The following is a 20,070-nucleotide window of genomic DNA, read 5'->3' on the forward strand; positions in this document are numbered from 1 at the left end:
CTCTCAAAATAAATAAACTTAAAAAAAAAATCTGCTCATCTAGCTTCAGGAAGTTTTTTTTTTTTTTTTTAATTATTTTCATTGGAAACATGTTAAATGTAGATAACTTGGGAAGAATTGACGTCTTTATAATGTTAACATCCAAGTATAAGAGATGTCTTCATTTTGTTCAAGTCTAGTCTACTTAGGGGTCTTTCAGGAGTTTAAAAAATGCATCCCGATAGCAGGTGTTGCATTCAAAATATTTTGTCTTTTCTATTACTGTTATAAATGGGACCATTTCTTCCATTATCTCTTCTAGCTGGGTGTTTTATGTATATAAGGCTTATATTTTATATCCCATTATCATATTGATTTTTCTTATTTAATTTTAGCACTGATTTTCTTGTATTTTCCAATCATACTGCAATTAGAGATGGTTTTACTTCTTCCCTTCTGGTTATTATGCTTTTGATTGCTTTGTTCTGATTGCGCTAACACTTTCAAAACAATGTTAAATAGTTGTGGAGATGATGGGCATCCTTGACTTATGTGTGCTTCCCCTCCCTTGGATTACCCATAAATTAATAGAAGTAAAAGTCCCTGGATTCCAAAGACTGTAATTCTAGATAAAGCCATTCCCCCCTACCCAGTAGAATCCTCTGAAAATTGCACTTATTACTTTAGAAGGTACAGTGGGCTTCTGTTAAGTGACCATTTTCTTGGTTCCAATTTTATGTAATTTTAGCCTTCCAAATAAAATTGGGGCTTTCCGTGTACGTTCGTGGGATTTAATGTATGCTTTTGTAACATTTTTATTGACTCGCCCATTAAGAAAAGTCCTTTGGCATACTTTGTTCTAAGTTGGCATTCCTTTTGCCTGTTTGTATGCTCAGGCCATTGGTAAGTGGATTTATACTCTGAAAAACAGGCCAGGAAGTCATTATATTTACTTTCCCCCCCTCCCCATCAATAAAGCTAGCTCAGACAACATTAGAAATTATATGTATGTCTTTAAAATTATATCTTATATTGTATCTATAAAATTAACTGCTTAATTTTTATAAACTGTAGGATGGAAGCATGGTCAAAGTTCTTGTTTCTATTTTTTATAAAATAGCATTAAAAATGGTATATTTAACTTACGTAGATAAGTACGTATACATGTGATCTTTAGTGCCTAATCAGCTATAGACGCTGAGTACTTATAAGTTGAAGCTGACAGACCAGAAAACTGCATTAGCTTCTCCTTTATTATAGAATTCCTCTTTGGTGAGCGTGTTATCTCCAAAGAAATGAATTAGGTTGGGGATTTGGTACTGCTCAGTTAACTTTTTCTTTCTCCAGAGATATTCCATTGGTCCTAAAATAAGTCTGTGAAAGATGGATCACTAGAAAAACGACTCAACACATGCTTTATTTTAAATGAAGCTTGTAATTGATTTGGTATGTAAAAGAAAATACATTTCTCAGCCCAAGCGAGACATGGAGTGCTATAATGGAAAGAGCTCTGGACTTTGAATCTAGTCATCTGGGTTCTAGTTCTGGCTCTTTTTGATCTTTAGCAAGTTGTTTAACCTCCTTAGGTCTTATTTCCCTTCCTGTCAAATAGTAAGGTCGGCTGGTACCATCTAAGGTCTCTTCCACATCTAGATTCTCAGATATTAGAGAACTTATGGGTATGGTTTTGACAGTTGGCCATGTTGATGCTCTTAGTTTAAGCATTTTAATCCCCATATCCCTATTTTTATTTTGACAGTTGCTTTAGGTAAAGGGAATGTATGTTGTGTGTGTGTGTGTGTGTGTGTGTGTGTGTGTGTGTGTGTTTGTGTAGTGTGTTCTAAATTTACATGAGAATAAAATACGAGTATCCTTTTAGGCTAGCACCATCTGTTGTGGAAGAGTTCTGTAGGATCTATTCTTAACTCTTGGGAGTAACAAAAATTTCCCTTTAGTTTTCATGATCTTCAGACTCAATCTAAATATAGGAACATTATCCCAATCCTATTCCTTGCTGCTTTCAAGTTTTTAGAATTCTGTTAAACAACATTTTGTCCTTTGATGGTGATCTCTTTAAATATTCAGTCTTTTCCCTTAGGCTGTTGTGTTAGCAAAACTGATGCTCTAGTTTTCAGTCTGTTAAAGCTATTATTACTTGAATCATATCTTGATGTTTACCTTATACATTATGGCTTCTCCTTTATTCATTTGAAGAGTCTCAGTATTAAATCAGGAAACCAAGAGGGAGGAAACCAAAAGAGAGCAACCAAAAGCAGGAAAATAACTATCAACATACTTCATTTTGGAGATCATTGTTTTTTATCAAAATGTCAAAGTGAATTTTGTGCAAAATTCATTCAATTGTGTAAAACTAAACATTTAAGATTATGTTGCTATTTGGATCTGAGAAGCAGACCTTTCTTGGGTTTTCTGCATGTTAGATCTGTTTGTCAGAGTGGGAAGAAGTGTTGGATAGTTACAAGGAAAGATAAGATAAGTAGATGAGTGTGATTAAGAGGCTTCCCCCGGGCGTCTGATTTCTGCTCAGGTCACGATCTCACTGTTCATGGGTTTGAGCCCTGGTTCGGGCTCTGTGCTGACAGCTCAGAGCCTGGAGCCTGCTTTGGATTATGTGTCTCTCTCTCTCCCTCTCTCTCTCTCTCTCTCCCTCCCTCCCTCCCTCCCTCCCTCCCTCCCTCCCTCCCTCCCTGCCTCTCTCTCTCTCTCTCTCTCTCTATCTCTATCTCTCTCAAAATAAACATTAAAAAAAAATTTTTTTTAAAGAGGTTTCTCAAAAGGTGAGTTTTTGGCAAAGTTTTTAAAAGTAACTGTGGATTGATGGGGGAAAGAAGTGTATTTTCTGAAATAATAAAATCAAATTTCCTCATTAATCTTTTGTTGTATGTTAAACCATGGAATAAACTTAGTGTGGTTGATTGCCTGCAATTTAAATCAGAAATTTAGGGAATAAGAACTGTGTCCTGTCTTTAAATTCATTGTTAGAGCATAATACTGTACTTAGTCGCAGATACATGAATGATAATGAGCATCTCTCTCGGTATCAGGAGTCAGATTGACGTGTGAAACAGGTAAATCTGAAAGTTTCAGAGCATAAGATGTAATCTAATTAAGTATACATAGTTTACATCTTTTCCTTCATAATTGAAAATGGTTGACTTGGTTCAAAAAAAAACAGCTTCTTAGCTGTGAGACTCATTTCTGTGTTCAGGTATTTTCAGAAATAAAGGTTTATAGTATTGGCTAAAATCATAGCACATTTGATGACCAATTCCTAAAAAAATACTCCGATGAACACATAGGAAGAGCATGACAGTCATAGAACATTTCTTTTCAAAATTAAGGGGGGGGTACTTGATGTCAAATTCTCAGAATGTCAGGTTCTATTCAGAAGGTATGAAAAGAAAAAAGACTTAGCCTGTGTATTTTTGCAAAAATGTCTTAAGGTTTTTTATTTTATATAGCGGTCCCAAATTTATTTTTACTTAGCAAACACTTATTTGTAGTTTATTATATACTAATGATTTTTATTAGTGCTTTACAGATATTAAAATCCTCATAAAACCCTAAATATTTTCATGTTTTCATAAGAGCATAGTTTAAATGCTAAATTATGCTAAATATTAATTGCTAAATATCCATTTTTTCTCCAGTTTATTTAACAAAGGTAAGTTAGGCAACAAACTGCATTTAGTTTAAAATGATGAAGCTTTTAACCTCATATTTTCTAGTGAAAAATCACTGCTCAATGGTTGCACTAAAATAATATGTTGTAAAGGCTTAAGTATTTTAATAATGGACATTTAATAGAAAGACATTCTTTATTACATATGTTTGTGATACGGAGAAAAACAGAGACCTAGACAGAGAAAAGGAGGCTTACTTGATATCACAAGCATTTATTTTGTCTTCCTTGCTTTTACATAAAGCAATTACTTTGGAACTTTACAGCATATAGATTTGAAATGGATTTGGAATGATTATCCTTAAGAAGCATAATGCATCACGTTTTTTTTTTTTTTTTTATGGGAGTTCTTAAAACTTCTCTATGTGGAGGGAGGTAAAATCTACCTCATATTTGTAAGGAAGGGGCTTTTACTTTTTCCAAAGTATTTTCTACCTTTATTGTTTTTCTTTTTGGTCCCTCTGAGGGCCTCTTTAGGTTTCTTGGGTGTAGGTACTGAGATTGTTCAGGTTTTGTTGTTTCTGCCTTTGCTTTGCAATTCTCTCACAATGACAGAATTACAACTAGTTATCTCTCTGATATGTTTAATATATGTGAGGCTAGACAGTTCTCTGGAACTACTCCGGAAGACTCAAAACTTTATTCAAATGGGTATCTTATTTGATTATTGAATAGATAACTTTGAATAATAGATACTAATTTGAATGTTGAATAGATACCTATTCAAATAAGCATTTACCAGGGTGCCTGGGTGGCTCAACCACTGAGTTTCTCTTTTTGTTGTTGTTGTTAGGTTTTATTTATTTATTTTGAGAGAGAGAGCACATGAGCAGGGAGGGACAGAGAGAGGAACCCAAACAGGCTCCATGCTCTCAGCACAGAGTCCAATATGAGGCTTGAACTCATGAACCATGAGATCACAATCAGAGCCCAGCTGAAATAAAGAGTTGGACACTTAACTGACTCAGCCACCCAGGTGCCCAAGCATCTGACTCTTGATCTCAGCTCAGGTCTTGATCTCAGGGTCCTGAGTTCAAGCCCTACTTTGGGCTCCATGCTGGGCATGAAGACTACTTTAAAAAAAAAGGGGGGGGGGTGCGGTATTTACCTATTGTATCCTGCCCTCTACTGTCTGTTCAGTAAACTAATACTGAGTGTTGTCCCTAAGTTATTTCTGACTTTAAAGGCTAATATAGCAGAAAATAAATTTTGCCTTTCATTTTACCTTTTGGTAGAACCAGTAGATTGCGATTATCTGACATATTGTGAACACCTTTTAGAGAATAATGCTCTGTATACATTTATTATTTGGAAGATGCAAGGGAAAATCTTTAGTATAGATTGTGTTTCTCACATTTGAATTAAACCAGATACACACACCTATAGTGTTACCCTTAGTGGACGTTCAGTAAATACCTGTTAAATGAAGAGACTTGGATTCTATTTCTAGCTTTGCTACTAAATAGACAGTTTTCCTACTCTGCTGTTCATACCCTTTTAGAACTCAACTGGTTGGCATTTTACTAGGATAAGTTACAGAGCCAAAAAGTACAGGGAGTCAAAACACTGAATGTTTTAAGAGAAAACAGCTGGCAGTGACATGATGTGCTGTTCTGAAGGTAGATGAGATCTCATGTTTGCTGCCTTGAAACAAAATGGCCAGTTTGGAGGGAGAGAGCATGGTTTAATCCAAGTGTCAAACCAGACACATTTGGCAGTATTAGTTCTGTCATCAGGAAGATAGTTTGGTATAGGGTATAGAGATTGCCCAGGGACTGGAGTTATGAATAGCTCAAATTTATTTGGCTCTGGGCCAGTAAGGGAGTGGTTAATTTCATGGCCTCTTTAGAACCATTTTGAGAATAATTTATTTTAAATTAGTATTCTTTCTGCTCTTAAATATAGAACATTGAATTTTGATGTACACCCTCTCCTTCCCACCACTGTGTCATTTACTTTCCACCCACTCTTACCCAAGACTCCATCAAGCTTCAGTTTTCTTTTTACTTATTTTTCCATCTGTCAAACTATTTCTTACCTATGGCTCCGTATAAGATTAAGAAAGGCTCTGTAGGTCAGTGTGAGATCAGTGATCCTAGGCCAGGTAAGTGTCTGGGTGCAAAAAACTTACATCACACTTGTTCTAGCTCTACTACTATGTGACATTCTCTAAGGAGCTATGATGCCTTTTACAGCAACAGAGGAGTGGACTCTTGCCCTCTTTTTTCTGCTCCTTGTAGTCAGGAGTTTCTCCCTTGGTTCATTATCAAGGATCACCTGTTCAGTCCTATTTTCTCCAAAGAGTGAAGCCCTGATTTCTGACCTTCTCTCTCACTATTTTCAAAATAGCTCCTGTATAGGTTTCAGAGAAAAGTATTTACACTTTCTTGACTGAAGTGCAGGGGATGCTCCTATGATTAGGTTTCTTCATATGGAGCCGGTGGTTTGACTGTTCTTTGGACACCACAAAGCAGTCTTTCCCTTCTTGGGGATTTCTCAGTTCCTACTTTCTGGCTTCATATGTCCAGAGTCCTGAGAGTCCAACTAATGTTGCTACTTCATTTTTCCTAATATCTTACCTCTCTTTATGTCATCCTTTAACTTTTTAAAATACTGCCGTTATTGTTTGATGAAACCCTTATTGCTATTTTTCTGGGTAATTTTTAAAGTCATCCTGGGGAGAAGGCATAACTGAGTTGAAAAGAATTACTAACTTGTCAATGGACATTTTGGATAGAACCTTCTAATGTCCTCATTTGCTCTTGTAGTTCTAAAATAGGGAAATTTCAGGGGCCCCTGGGTGGCTCAGTCGGTTAGGCATCCAACTTCGGCTCAGGTCGTGTTGTTGCGGTTCACGAGTTTGAGCCCTGTGGCGGGCTGTATGCTGACAGTTCAGAGCCTAGAGCCTGCTTCGGATTCCGTGTCTCCTGTGTCTCCTGTTTGCTCTCTGCCCCTCCCCCACTCATGCTCTACCTGTCTCTGTCTCTCAAAAATAAATAAAAAACATTAAAAAATTTTAAATAGGGAGACTTCAGAATGCAAGAATTAACTAGTAGGCGGGGCACCTGGGTGGCTCATTTGGTTATTGATAGCAGCTCAGGTCTTGATCTCATGGTTTCAGGAGTTCAGTCCGTGTCAGGCTCTGCCCTGACTGCTCAGAACCTGCTTGAGATTCTCTCACTCTCTGCCCGTCCCCATTCACGCTCTGTTTTTCTCAAAATAAATGAATAAACTAAAAAAAAAAAGAATGACTAGTAGGCAAACTTGTAGCTATAATTTTGATGAGTGAATCAAAGAGGACTGACCAGATCACTTTTAATACATTGTTTATAAATTTTGGTTTTCATATCAGCTTTTTATTTTTCTTCTCAGTCGCTTTAGGTCGTAACCAGCCTTTGAAAAAGGAGAAACCCAAATGGAAAAGTGATTATCCCATGACAGATGGACAACTGCGCAGCAAGAGGGATGAATTTTGGGATACTGCACCAGCTTTTGAAGGCCGTAAAGAGATTTGGGATGCCTTGAAGGCTGCAGCACATGCTTTTGAGAGCAATGATCATGAACTGGCACAAGCAATCATTGATGGTGCAAACATAACATTACCACATGGTAGGTTTGGTGGTCCTCGGGGACAAAGGGGAACATAATCAGCTCCTTTCTAATAACAAGAAACCAAATGGGAAGTGTTCATTTTATTTGCTGTGCATGATTCTCCTCCCTGCACACCCCCCCCCCCCATCAAAGAGGAACATTTGTCTTTGCTTCTTTGTGGATTTACTTTGTGTGTGTGTGTATGTGTATTTTTTTTTTTAAGTAAGCTGTGCCCAACGTAAGGCCTTGAACCCATGACCCTGACATCAAGAGTCACATGGTCCACTGACTGAGCCAGCTAGGTGCCCCAATATATGTATTTTTTAATATCTAAATATCTTGGGTATGCCTGGGTGGCTTAGTTGGTTGAGCATCCAACTCTATTTTGGCTCAGGTCATGGTCCCGGGGTTGCGGGATCAAGCCCTGCATGGGGCTCTGCACTGAGCACGGAGCCTGCTTGGGATTCTCTCTCCCTCTCTCCCTTTGCCCCACTCCCCCACTTGTGTGCTTTCTCTTGCAAATAAATAAAAATGAAAAAAAGATTTAATGAGATAAAAAATCATGAGATTTTTAATCTCATGAAAGAGAATGCTTAATAACCTGTATTTTCTAACTTACGTCCTCAGAAACTTCCTTGTTCTTCATCAAGGACCCTCCACCCCCTACCCCAATCTTTTAGAGCTTCTACTTTATTCCTTTCCTAGGAGCACTAGAGAAGTAGTCTCACATTTAGATCTCAGAAGCCTTAGAGACTCAGTGGATGCTTCTTTAGTCTTTATGCTTTCTCATCAAGCCTATTTTTAGCAAAATGAAAAAAACTAAACATAGAAGTCACATGTTTTGAAGGACAGTTTTCTATGGTTGCAGGCCTGAGCATTATGAAGAACCTTTTTCTTTTGCTTAGGAATGTGACTCTAGGGACCACCATTAGCTTTGAGTATTTCCAGGAACACATATCTGCTGGACCCATGCACATCCTCTTGCTTGGTCTCTTTGATTAGAAACACTTCAAAATTTTTCATGGTATGCTGAGCTTTAAGTGTTAATTTTATACTGTATTTATAAAATTTTTCTCTTTAGTTTTTCAAATTAATATTTTTCCACGTTAGTCCTGTATATAATCACCTGCGTTCTTCTGTATCCTTTTCTGTTCATTTACATCTTCATTGTTTCTTTTTCAATATCTCCCTTTTTGTCTACATTTTCAGAACACTGCTTTTCACTGTTTAATCATCTGCTTTATGTCCTTTGACTCCTTTTCAAATAAAGATATTTTAATAAAGATAGTATCCTTCCCAGTTTTCCAAATCTCTGTTAATTTTCTGAACTAACTGTGCTTCCAAGAAACTTTTAAAAATACATTTCCAGGGGCACCTGGAAGCCTCAGTCTGTTAAGTGTCCGACTTCGGCCCAGGTCATGATCTCCCGGTTTGTGAGTTCGAGCCCCACATTGGGCTCTCTGCTGTCACCATAGAGCCTGCTTTGGATCCTCTGTCCCCGCCCCCCGCCTCTCTCTCTACCCCTTCCCCACTCATGTGTGCATTCTCTTTCTCTCTCTCTCTCTCTCTCTCTCTCTCTCTCTCTCTCTCTCTCTCTCTCTCAAAAATAATAAATTTAGGGGTGCCTGGGTGGCTTGGTAGGTTAAGCATCCAACTTCAGCTCAGGTCATGATCTCATGGTTTGTGAGTTCAAGCCCCACATCAGGCTCTGTGCTGGCAGCTCAGAGCCTGGAGCCTACTTCAGATTCTGTGTCTCCCTCTCTCTCTCTGCCCCACTGCTGCTCACACTCTGTCTCTCTAAAAAATAAACATTAAAAAAAATTTTTTTTAATAATAAATTTAAAAAGAAATTTTAATTTTTTTTTTTTCAACGTTTTTTATTTTTATTTTTGGGACAGAGAGAGACAGAGCATGAACGGGGGAGGGGCAGAGAGAGAGGGAGACACAGAATCGGAAACAGGCTCCAGGCTCCGAGCCATCAGCCCAGAGCCTGACACGGGGCTCGAACTCAAGGACCGCGAGATCGTGACCTGGCTGAAGTCGGACGCCCAACCGACTGCGCCACCCAGGCGCCCCTAAAAAGAAATTTTAAATACATATTCTATAGGTGTCCTGTTCTTCATTATGAAAGCTTATTAGCATAGGCTTGTGTTAATAACATTTATTGAGCACCTACTATATATAGATCACTTTTTCTGCACAGATGGAAAAATTATCCTTCCTACATTTAAAAAATGTTTAACTGAATGTCATTTCAGTATTACTCTTTAGTCCTAATTTTCATGAATACCCTCTAAATTCTTTACTTCTTATAATAATTGGGGTGGTGGACATCATCTTGCTCTGTTACCTCTTTCAGTTCTGTATCTTCAGATACTAACTTTATGGGCACCTGGGTGGCTCAGTTGGGTAAGCATCTGACTCTTGAACTCAGCTCAGGTCTTAATGTACAGTTTGTGAGTTGAAGTCCTGTGTTGGGCTCTGTGCTGGGCTCTGAAGCCTACTTAAAAAAAAAAAAGCTAGCTTTATATAAAGGAAAGAGTCTTCCTTTATAATTACTTTAATTATAAATTATATATGTAATATACATATGTTTTGTAACATATATACATATATATGTAATATATAAATTATATATGTATAATTAATTACATTCCTTCTGTTTTTAATACTTATAGCCTATATTTTTAGAGCAGTATTTATTTATTGTTTGCATAGGTTTGCAAGTTGGGAGTAGGGGATTGGGGGTGGGAAAGAATAATTGTTTATGTGTGATTGCCTTAATGTAGAATAAGCCTGAGACCCAGAACCTTAGAACTTTGACTTCCCTTACTTTGTACTTATCATAGTTATCTATAGGAATACCTGATTGTGTTCTATAAATTATGGCCTGTTTACAGGTTCATGGAGACAAAGTAGCTCTGTTTTATGTAAGGCAAGGGTCTATGCATTATTTTATTGGATATGGGCTCAGATCTCTTTGCTTATTCTCTGCTTTAGTATGAAGGAATCAAACTGATGTTTGATCTTTCCTTGTTCAAATGTCTAAAATAACTTTCTGGGTATTACTGTCATTGGTACCCTTGACTGAATTTCCTTGTTCATATCTGAAACTTAACAGTGTTTCTTGGGTGGACTTTTGAATTGTGTTCTGTCGTGTGCTCTAACTCACCATTAGTTTATAACTTAGCTATTTAGCTACATGATTTTACCTAGAAGTACTCAGTGGTGTTGCTGAAATTTAAGTGTTCTCATTTGTAAAATATGGATTATAACTACCTACCTCATAGGGTGGTTGTGTTGATTAAATGTGATAACACATATAAATTACTTACCGTAGTCCAGAAAACACTTGATAAATAGTAGTGCTAATGGTTGTACTTCTTTTTTTTTTTTTTTAATTTTTTAAATTAATTTATTTTTTATAATTTATAACCAAGTTAGCACATGGTGCAACAATGATTTCAGGAGTAGATTCATTCGTTAAGCCCCTTACCCATTTAGCCCATTCTCCCTCCAACAACCCCTCCAGCAACTCTCTGTTCTCTATATTTAAGAGTTTCTTATGTTTTGTCCCCCTCCCCATTTTTATATTATATTTGCTTCCCTTCCCTTAAGTTCATCTGTTTTGTATCGTAAAGTCTTCATATGAGTGAAGTCAGATATTTGTCTTTCTCTGACTAATCTCGCTTAGCATAATACCCTCTAGTTCTATCCACGTAGTTGCAAATGGCAAGATTTCATTATGATTCCTGAGTAATACTCCATTGTATGTATATACCACGTCTTTATCCATTCATCCATCAATGGATATTTGGGATCTTTCCATACTTTGGCTATTGTTGATAGTGCTGCTATAAACATTGGGGTGTATGTGTCCCTTCAAAATGGCATACCTGTATCCCTTGGAGAAATATTTCGTAGTGCAATTGCCGGGTCATAGGATAGTTCTACGTTTTAATTTTTTGAGGAACCTCCATACTGTTTTTCAGAGCGGCCGCACCAGTTTGCATTCCTACCAGCAGTGCAAAAGAGATCCTCTTTCTCCGCATCCTAAAACCATCTATTGTTGACTGAGTTGTTAATGTTAGCCATTCTGACAGGTATGAGGTGGTATCTCAGTGTGGTTTTAATTTGTATTTCCCGGATGATGAGTGATGTTGAGCATTTTTTCATGTGCCAGTTGACCATCTGGATGTCTTTGGAGAAATGTCTATTCATGTGTTTTGCCCATTTCTTCACTGGGTTATTTGTTTTTTGAGTGTTGAGTTTGGTAAGTTCTCTAGAGATTTTGGATACTAACCCTTTATCTGATATGTCGTTTGCAAATATCTTGTCCCATTCCTTCGGTTGCCTTTTAGCTTTGCTGATTGTTTCCTTCGCTTTTTATTTTGATGAGGTCCCAGTAGTTCATTTTTGCTTTGGTTTCTCTTGCCTCTGGAGACGTGTTGAGTAAGAAGTTACTACAGCCAAGACAAAGAGGTTTTGCCTGCTTTCTCCTCTAGGCTTTTGATGGCTTCCTGTCTTAAGTTTAGGTCTTTCATCCATTTGAGTTTATTTTTGTGTATGGTGTCATAAAGTGGTCTAGGTTCATTCGTCTGCATGTTGCTGTCCAGTTTTCCCAGCACCATTTGCTGAAGAGACTGTCTTTATTCCATTGGATATTCTTTCCTGCTTTATCAAAGATAAGTTGGCCATACGTTTGTGGGTTTCTGGGTTCTCTATTCTGTTCCATTGATGTGAGTGTCTGTTTTTGTACCAGTACCATACGGTCTTGATGATTACAGCTTTGTAATACAGCTTGAAGTCCAGGATTGTGATGCCTCCTGCTTTGGTTTTCTTTTTCAAGATTGCTTTGGCTATTCAGGGTCTTTTCAGGTTCCATACAAATTTTAGGATTGTTTGTTCTAGCTCTGTGAAGAATGCTGGTGTTATTTTGATATAGGTATTGCATTGAATATGTAGATTGCTTTGGGTAGTATTGACATTTTAACATTTGTTCTTCCTATCCAGGAGCATGAAATAATACTTTTCCATTTTTTTGTGTCTTCTTCAATTTCTTTCATAAGCTTTCTATAGTTTTCAGTGTATAGATTTTTCACCTCTTTGGTTAGATTTATTCCTAGGTATTTTATGGTTTGGGTGCAATTGTAAATGGGATCAATTCCTTGGTTTCTCTTTCTATTGCTTCATTATTGGTATATAGGAATGCAACCGGTTTCTGTGCATTGATTTTATATCCTGCAACTTGGCTGAATTCATGGATCAGTTCTAGCAGTTTTTTGGTAGAATCTTTTGGGTTTTCACATAGAGTATCATGTCATCTGCGAAGAGTGAAAGTTTGACCTCCTCCTGGCCGATTTGGATGTCTTTTATTTCTTTGTGTTGTCTGATTGCTGAGGCTAAGACTTCCAGTACTGTGTTAAATAATAGTGACGAGAGTGGGCATCCCTGTCTTATTCCTGACCTTAGGGGGAAAGCTCTCAGTTTTTCCCCATTGAGAATGATAGTAGTGGTGGGTCTTTCATATATGGTCTTTATGATCTCGAGGTATGATCCTACTGTCCCTACTTTCTTGAGGGTTTTTATTAAGAAAGGATGCTATATTTTGTCAAATGCTTTCTCTGCATCTATTGAGAGGATCATGTGGTTCTTGTCCTTTCTTTCATTGATGTTATGAATCACATTGATTGTTTTCCAGATTGAACCAGCCCTGCGTCCCACATATAAATCCCTTTTGGTAGTGGTAAATAATTTTTTTAATGTATTTTTGGATCCGATTGGCTAGTATCTTGTTGAGGATTTTTGTGCCCGTGTTCATTAGGGAAATTGTTCTATAGTTCTCCTTTTTAGTGGGGTCTTTGTCTGGTTTTGGAATCAAGGTAATGCTGGCTTCATAGAAAGAGTTTGGAAATCTTCCTTCCATTTCTATTTCTTGAAACAGCTTCAAGAGAGTAGGTGTTAACTCTTCCTTAAATGTTTGGTAGAATTCCCCTGGAAAGCCATCTGGCCCTGAACTCTTGTTTTTTGGGAGATTTTTGATTACTAATTCGATTTCTTTACCAGTTATGGGTCTGTTCAAATTTTCTATTTCTTCCTGTTTCAGTTTTGGTAGTTTATATGTTACTAGGAATTTGTCCATTTCTTCCAGATTGCCCATTTTATTGGCATATAATTGCTCATAATATTCTCTTATTATTGTTTGTATTTCTGTTGTGTTGGTTGTGATCTGTCCTCTTTCATTCTTGATTTTATTTATTTGGGTCCTTTCCTTTTTCTTTTTGATCAAACTGGCTAGGGTTTATCAATTTTGTTAATTCTTTCAAAGAACCAGCTTCTGGTTTCGTTGATTTGTTCTACTGTTTGGGGTCCTTTCCTTTTTCTTTTTGATGAAACTGGCTAGGGGTTTATCAATTTTGTTAATTCTTTCAAAGAACCAGCTTCTGGTTTCGTTGATCTGTTCTGTTGTTTTTTTGGTTTCAATGGCATTGATTTCTGCTCTGATCTTTATTGTTTCCTGTGTTCTGTTGGTTTGGGGTTTTATTTGCTGTTCTTTTTCCAGCTCTTAAGGTGTAAGGTTAGGTTGTGTATCTGTGACCACCTTTCTTCCTTCTTTAGGAAGGTAATGGTTGTATTTCTTGAACTCTGACATTAACAAGTAAATTTGTTGTATTAATTATATACAAATCTTTAATTATAGAGTTTGTTCATTTTTCTGGATATATTATCTACTGATAACGTCTTTTTCTGGCTTTTAGGAGATTGCCCATGGGCATATGCCTAATCGAATTTGGAGGTTGTGTTAACTCAATAGCTACAGGTTTATTAGACACCTAAACATTGAGGACATAGTTTAGTATCATCCCATATCTGGGCCATCCCTATCCCTTTCATCTACATCTGTTAGTATTACCATAAGAGTATTGAACAATATTTAGATATTAGATTGACAATCTGAAGAGATCTTAGGCCCTACACTCCTTTCTAAGATTCTTTCAGTCAGATCTCTCTCCTATCTTGTTTTCATCTCATCCTCTCTGTCTTCTCTTTCCATAATCTTATTATCTCAACCTATTCATATTATCTTCCCAATATAAATATTATAAAAAATTCTTCACCGTTTGAAAACTATACGGAAATGTCTTTGTAAATGTTATTTGTATAGGTCTTGCTATCTTGTCTGTTATTTTAGATTTTGTGTGTACAAAATAAGCAAGGATTATACACTTTTTGGTTTAAATTGTATTTAATGTCAGTGTTATGTGCACAAAAATTATGTATTTCTCAATGGCTTTTGTTCCTATAAAATAACTATCTTCTTTCCTGTGTTGTTTTTGAAAGAAACAACCAAAACACATCCCACCACCCATTGCCTCTACCCCATGTTTCCTCCCTTATTTTCTTATAGTGGTTCTTTGAATGATTCTGTCCGTGTCTCAGTTCCAGTCTGCAGGTCATATTCATTATATTTTTGCCTTGTCCAAGTACAAAATAATTCCGTGCTTCCTAATGATCTCCCTTTATTAATATCAGTGGTGTCTTTAGTTCATTACTCTCAAATGGCAGTAGGGAGAGTTAAGAGGGCGGCTGGTGTCATAACTACCTGGGAATATTATATGTATGCATATATTTTCACTCTGCAAATTGTGACTCAGATTGAGGATGATATGGACATGTATATTGTGGAAAAATCTTCCTAGTGATTCTCGTATCTGGCATCTCTTTTCTATAGCCTTCTATCCTTTAAGAGCTTTATTTATTTATTTAAAAAATTTTTTTTAATGTGTATTTATTCTTGAGAGAGAGAGAGAGAGAGAGAGAGAGAGAGACGGAGCACGAGTGAGGAGAGGCAGAGAGAGGAGACCTAGAATCCCAAGCAGGCTCCACGCTCTGAGGTGTCAGCACAGAACCTAACGCGGGACTCAAACCCACGAGCCACGAAATCATTACCTGAGCCGAAGTTGGATGCTGAACTGACTGAGCCACCCAGGCACCCCAGAGCTTTATTTTTCATGATTTACACAACACTTTTTACTTATGGTCCTAAATTTCTTAAAGAATATCTCCTTTTTCTAACTGATTGCTATTTTGGCATTACCTAAAAATCATAAAAACATTCCTAACACAGTATTTTGCCACTAAAACTAGGTTACAGATTAAATGGCTTACCCAAATTAGCATAAACAGGTTTTTCCTTTTGTTTTTGTTTTTTTAAGGTGTGAGATGCCTGCCGGGCTCAGTTGGTAGAATGTGTGACTCTTGATCTTGGGGTTGTGAGTTCGAGCCCCACATTGGGTGTAGAGATTAATTAAAAATAAAATTATTTATTATTATTATTATGTTTATTTATTTATTTTTGAGAGAGAGAGCACAAGCTGGGGAGGGGCAGAGAGAGAGGGAGTCAGCAAATCTGAATAAAGCAGGCTCCAGGCTCCAACCTGTCAGTGCAGTCCGACATGGGGCTTGAACTCAACGAGCTGTGAGATCATGACCTGAGTCAAAGTCGGACACTTAACCAACTGAGCCACTCAGGCGCCCTTTATTTTATTATTTTTTAAAGTTTATCTATTTAGAGAGAAAGAGAGCAGGGCGCAAGCAGGGGAGAGAGAGAGAAAGAGAGAAAGAGAGGGAGGGAGGAGGAGGAAGAGGAGGAGAGAGAGAGAGAGAGAGAGAGAGAGAGAGAGAATATCCTAAGCAGGCTTGTGCTGTCAGCACAGAGACCAAAGTGGGGCTTGAACCCATGAACCATGAGATCATCACCTGAGCTGAAATCAGGAGTCACTTGCTTAACTGAGCCACCCAGGCACCCAAAAAATAACATATTTTTTAAAAGGTGGTTGTTAATTCTTATTTTTCACAGAATCTGGCTCATAGTTTGTTTCAGAAACAGTATCTGTTTTATAAAGATGAGCATTTAATGCTTTTTAGAATTATTATATAGAAGATTAAAACAATTTTTAAAATTGGCTACTCCCTCTTCCTACCTTCTAATTTTTTAGAAAGGGTTATTTCTTTAGCATCTACAGTTAGTATGGTTTCCATCTTCCTTCCAATTCAAATGTAAAAGCTCCCCTCTTAACCTTTCTTGTATAAAAGGAGTAGCTGCTCACTGTTATTCAAACATGCACTTTTCTCTTACTTATAGACTTAACTCCAACTTTATTATTCTTGTGACTAAACATTGGCAGGTGTTCAGTTATGCTTTTCAAGGTCCATTTCTTTTGTCCTTTTTCATGCTTAGGGATATGGGAGGTAGAAAAGGGTAATTCTTTAAAAACTTTTTAAAATCACCTTCAAAATACAGGTTGCCCAGAAATTTTTTTTTCCTTTTTCCTGGTCTTATCTCAAAATATATCAAATGTGAATAGATCAAACTATGTATAATGCAATGTAAGTTTTTAAACGTCAAGGCACTTATAAGTAGCTTAAATAGAGCATTTCTATGTAGAGGGAGCCAACATGATGAAAAGAACACCTGGACTGAGAATCAAGAGTAATAAAATACTAATAACTCGTGATGGTTTGAACTGATGTTATATAATCCTCATGCCTGTAATAATCACGTACAACAACCCCCGTTTTAAAAGATGAGGAAAATGAAACACAGGTTGTGTCCTTTTTCCAAGTTAGAAGTCATGGAATTGAAATTGGGATTTGAACTCAAGTCCTGGATTTAACAGTAACAAAGCAATTGAATAACACCATCAAGTCATTTCATCTCTGTTTTTTGTTGAGTGACCACACAAGTAATCTTCAGTGTTAATTCCATTTTTAATCTCTCCCACACTATATAGAATACTTTGAAACCAGGGCACCTGACTGACTCAGTCAGTGGAGCCTGTGACTCTTGATCTTGGGATTGTGGATTCAAGCCCCACGTTGGGTGTAGAGATCACTAAAAATCTTTAGAAAAAAACAAAAACAACCCCTCCCCCCCAAACGGTATACTTCTATTAACACTAAAGAGAAACAAGTGGATTCTCTAAGACATGGGTAGGCAGGATGCGTATGTGTAGGCCTTGTTTCTGTTTCCCTTAAGTGAGAGTCCCGTTAAGAAGCAGATCATGGGGTACCAGAGTGGATCAGTTGGTTTAAGTTGAAGTCAGTTGACTTCAGCTGAGGTCATGATCTCATAGTATGTGAGTTTGAGCTCCACATCAGGCTCTGCGATAGCAGTGCGGAGCCTACTTGGCATTCTTGTTCTCTCCTCTCTTCCTGCCCCTCCCCTGCTCGCGTTTTCTCTCTCTCAAAATAAATAAACTTAAATTAAAAAAGAAGCAGTGCATGAATTCTGGGTTATTTAAAGGTCCCTATAGAGGTGCCTAGGTGGCTCAGTTGATTGTGTCTGACTCTTGATTACAGCTCAGGTCATGGGGTTGAGCCCTATGCTGGGCTCCACGATGAGCATGGAGCCTGCTTGAGATTCGCTCACTCTCTCCCTCTGCCTTTTTTTTTTTGTAATGTTTATTTTGAGAGAGAGACACTGCAAGCAGGGGAGGGACAGAAAGAGAGGGGGACAGAGGAGCTTGAAGCAGGCTCTGTGCTGACAGCAGAGAACCTGATGTGGGGCTCGAACTCACAAACAGTGAGATCATGACCTGAGCCAAAGTCAGATGCTTAACCAACTGAGCCACCCAGGTGTCCCAGAATTTGTCTTTTAATAAGCTTAATTGATAAATTTGTCATCAACATAAAGCTTAAGAATGAAAGCATGAAGACATTACACATACATGGAGACAGGATTTTCTCCAGACTATTGTGTTTAGAAATGAAACAGGAAATTAATATAGGATCTGTTGAATGACTAACCATAAGTTAATAGTATATTAATATATTAATTAATGATTTCCACTCTATCCTCGAAGAAACAAAAATGATTTGGAGTTATAAAATGTAAACTTATCGGGGCGTTATGGGTGGCTCAGTTGGTTAAGCATCCGACTTGATTTCAGCTCAGGTCATGATCTCACGGTTTGTGGCTCGGAGACTGCTTGGGATTCTGTCTCTCCCTCTCTCTCTGCCCCTCCCCTGCTTGCTCTCTATCTCTCTCAAGATAAATAAAAATAAATTAAAAAAAAAATAAAATGTAAACTTAACCATTCTTCTGTTTCTGTCACCCCCCCCTTTTTTTTCAATTAGAGTGACAAAGGCCTTGAAATAGCGGAGGTAAAAGATTGTCCCTGTGTCAGTAGGCTTCTCTGAAGATCATTGTCCCCTTAAATATGTGACAAAATGTTGCACAAGCTCTTAATCATGGTTTAACTATCAGAGGGCTTGAGCAATGTACACAAGCTAAGCCACCTTTCACATGCTTGCTAGAAGACAGAGAGAGAGGGAGAGACAGAATCCCAAGCAGGTTCCATATTAGACTTGGTGCTTCTGAATGCTACCGTCTTAATAGCTAACTTGGTAGCATCTCCTAGTGTTTGACTGCCAGATATAAGCTTAATATAATTCCCGGGAAAGTGTTGTTTGCATGAGAGCTTGACATTAGTTAGTCCTAAAAGACCACTCATATTTGAATGAAGGGTAATTTTGATGGTCCTTTTGACATTGCGATTCAGGTTTGTAGAGGACCCCATGAGGCATAACGCATTGGACTCAAACTCTGTGAAAGTTTGATGCTTTGTGATGCTGCTGTGAGTGAGCTCTCCCCTGTAAATCTGGTTCTGAGATTTAAAACTTGTGTGAGAAGGGAACCAACATTATTGTTTTCAATGGGTTTATTATATGTATTAGGCAATTTTGCATGAGTTTTATTATTTAATCCTTACGACAATTCTGAGATAGATACTATAGTCCTTGGGGAAACAGATTGAATATATCCAAAATTAGTGTCTAAATTAAAATTTGAGTATGATCAACTCCAAAGCTGCTACTCCTTGCATCAGATTCACTACTTCTCCTCCAGTCTTCTGGTCCTCCATTAGACTTGACAGTAGGCTTCCCAAATCATAGGATGAACCTACTGTTTTGTTCCTGTACAGTCTTTCTGTTATTTCCGTGCTCCTATCCAACTTTATTAGGCCTTCCTTTGCCATAAGAAGTCACATTTGTTGAAAAAGAGTTTGTGCCTTTTGGGTCAGTTAGAAAAGAGAAATCAGGGAAAAAAAAGAAAGGAAGGAAAGGAAGGAAGGAAGAAGGAAGAAAAAAAGAGAAAGAGGAAGGAAGGAAGGAAGGAAAAGGAAGGAGGAAGGAAGGAAGGAAAGAAAGAAAGAAAGAAAGAAAGAAAGAAAGAAAGAAAGAAAGAAAGGAAAGAAAGAAAAGTTCAGAATAAAGACAGTATTTCTACAAGCTTTGGAAGAGACCCCCAATGTGACAAAAGCCTTGTAGTTCCAGGACATTGCCCACTTAATTAATTTTGGGAGGACAGTTTTCTATATCAGATTGTCAGTGTATTTTAAATATTAAAATTTCAACTGTATTGAGGTATATTGAAGTATACTAACAGCACATATTTTTAAATTTTTTTTAATGTTTATTTTTGAGAGACAGACAGAGCATGAGCGGGGGAGGGACAGAGAGAGAGTGGGAGACACAGAATCCGAAGCAGACTCCAGGCTCTGAGCTGTCAGCACAGAGCCCGATGCGGAGCTCGAACTCACAGACTGTAAGATCATGACCTGACCCGAAGTCGGATGCTTAACCAACTAAGCCACCCAGGCGCCCCAAGTGTACAACTTGATCAGCTTTGGCATGTATACACCATGAAACCATCATCACAAGATAACCTTTCGTATCTCCAAAAGTTGCCTAATGTAAAAATTTATTTTTACAAATTTAACAAATTTGTTCAT

General features: G+C 37.6%; 1 protein-coding gene across 2 annotated transcripts in view; it reads left to right on the top strand.

Moving 5' to 3' along the window:
* The window catches only part of UBTD2 (ubiquitin domain containing 2), a 62,576-nt gene that overhangs the window by 33,509 nt on the left and 8,997 nt on the right, over positions 1 to 20,070 (top strand). For both annotated transcript variants that reach the window (XM_042992321.1, XM_042992330.1), the window contains exon 2: positions 7,055 to 7,291. In XM_042992321.1, coding sequence (XP_042848255.1) covers positions 7,055 to 7,291 — 237 coding nt within the window. The remainder of the gene's footprint in view (positions 1 to 7,054; positions 7,292 to 20,070) is intronic.

Source organism: Panthera tigris, chromosome A1, assembly GCF_018350195.1.
Source record: "Panthera tigris isolate Pti1 chromosome A1, P.tigris_Pti1_mat1.1, whole genome shotgun sequence".
In the NCBI taxonomy this organism is placed as follows: Eukaryota; Metazoa; Chordata; class Mammalia; order Carnivora; family Felidae; genus Panthera; species Panthera tigris.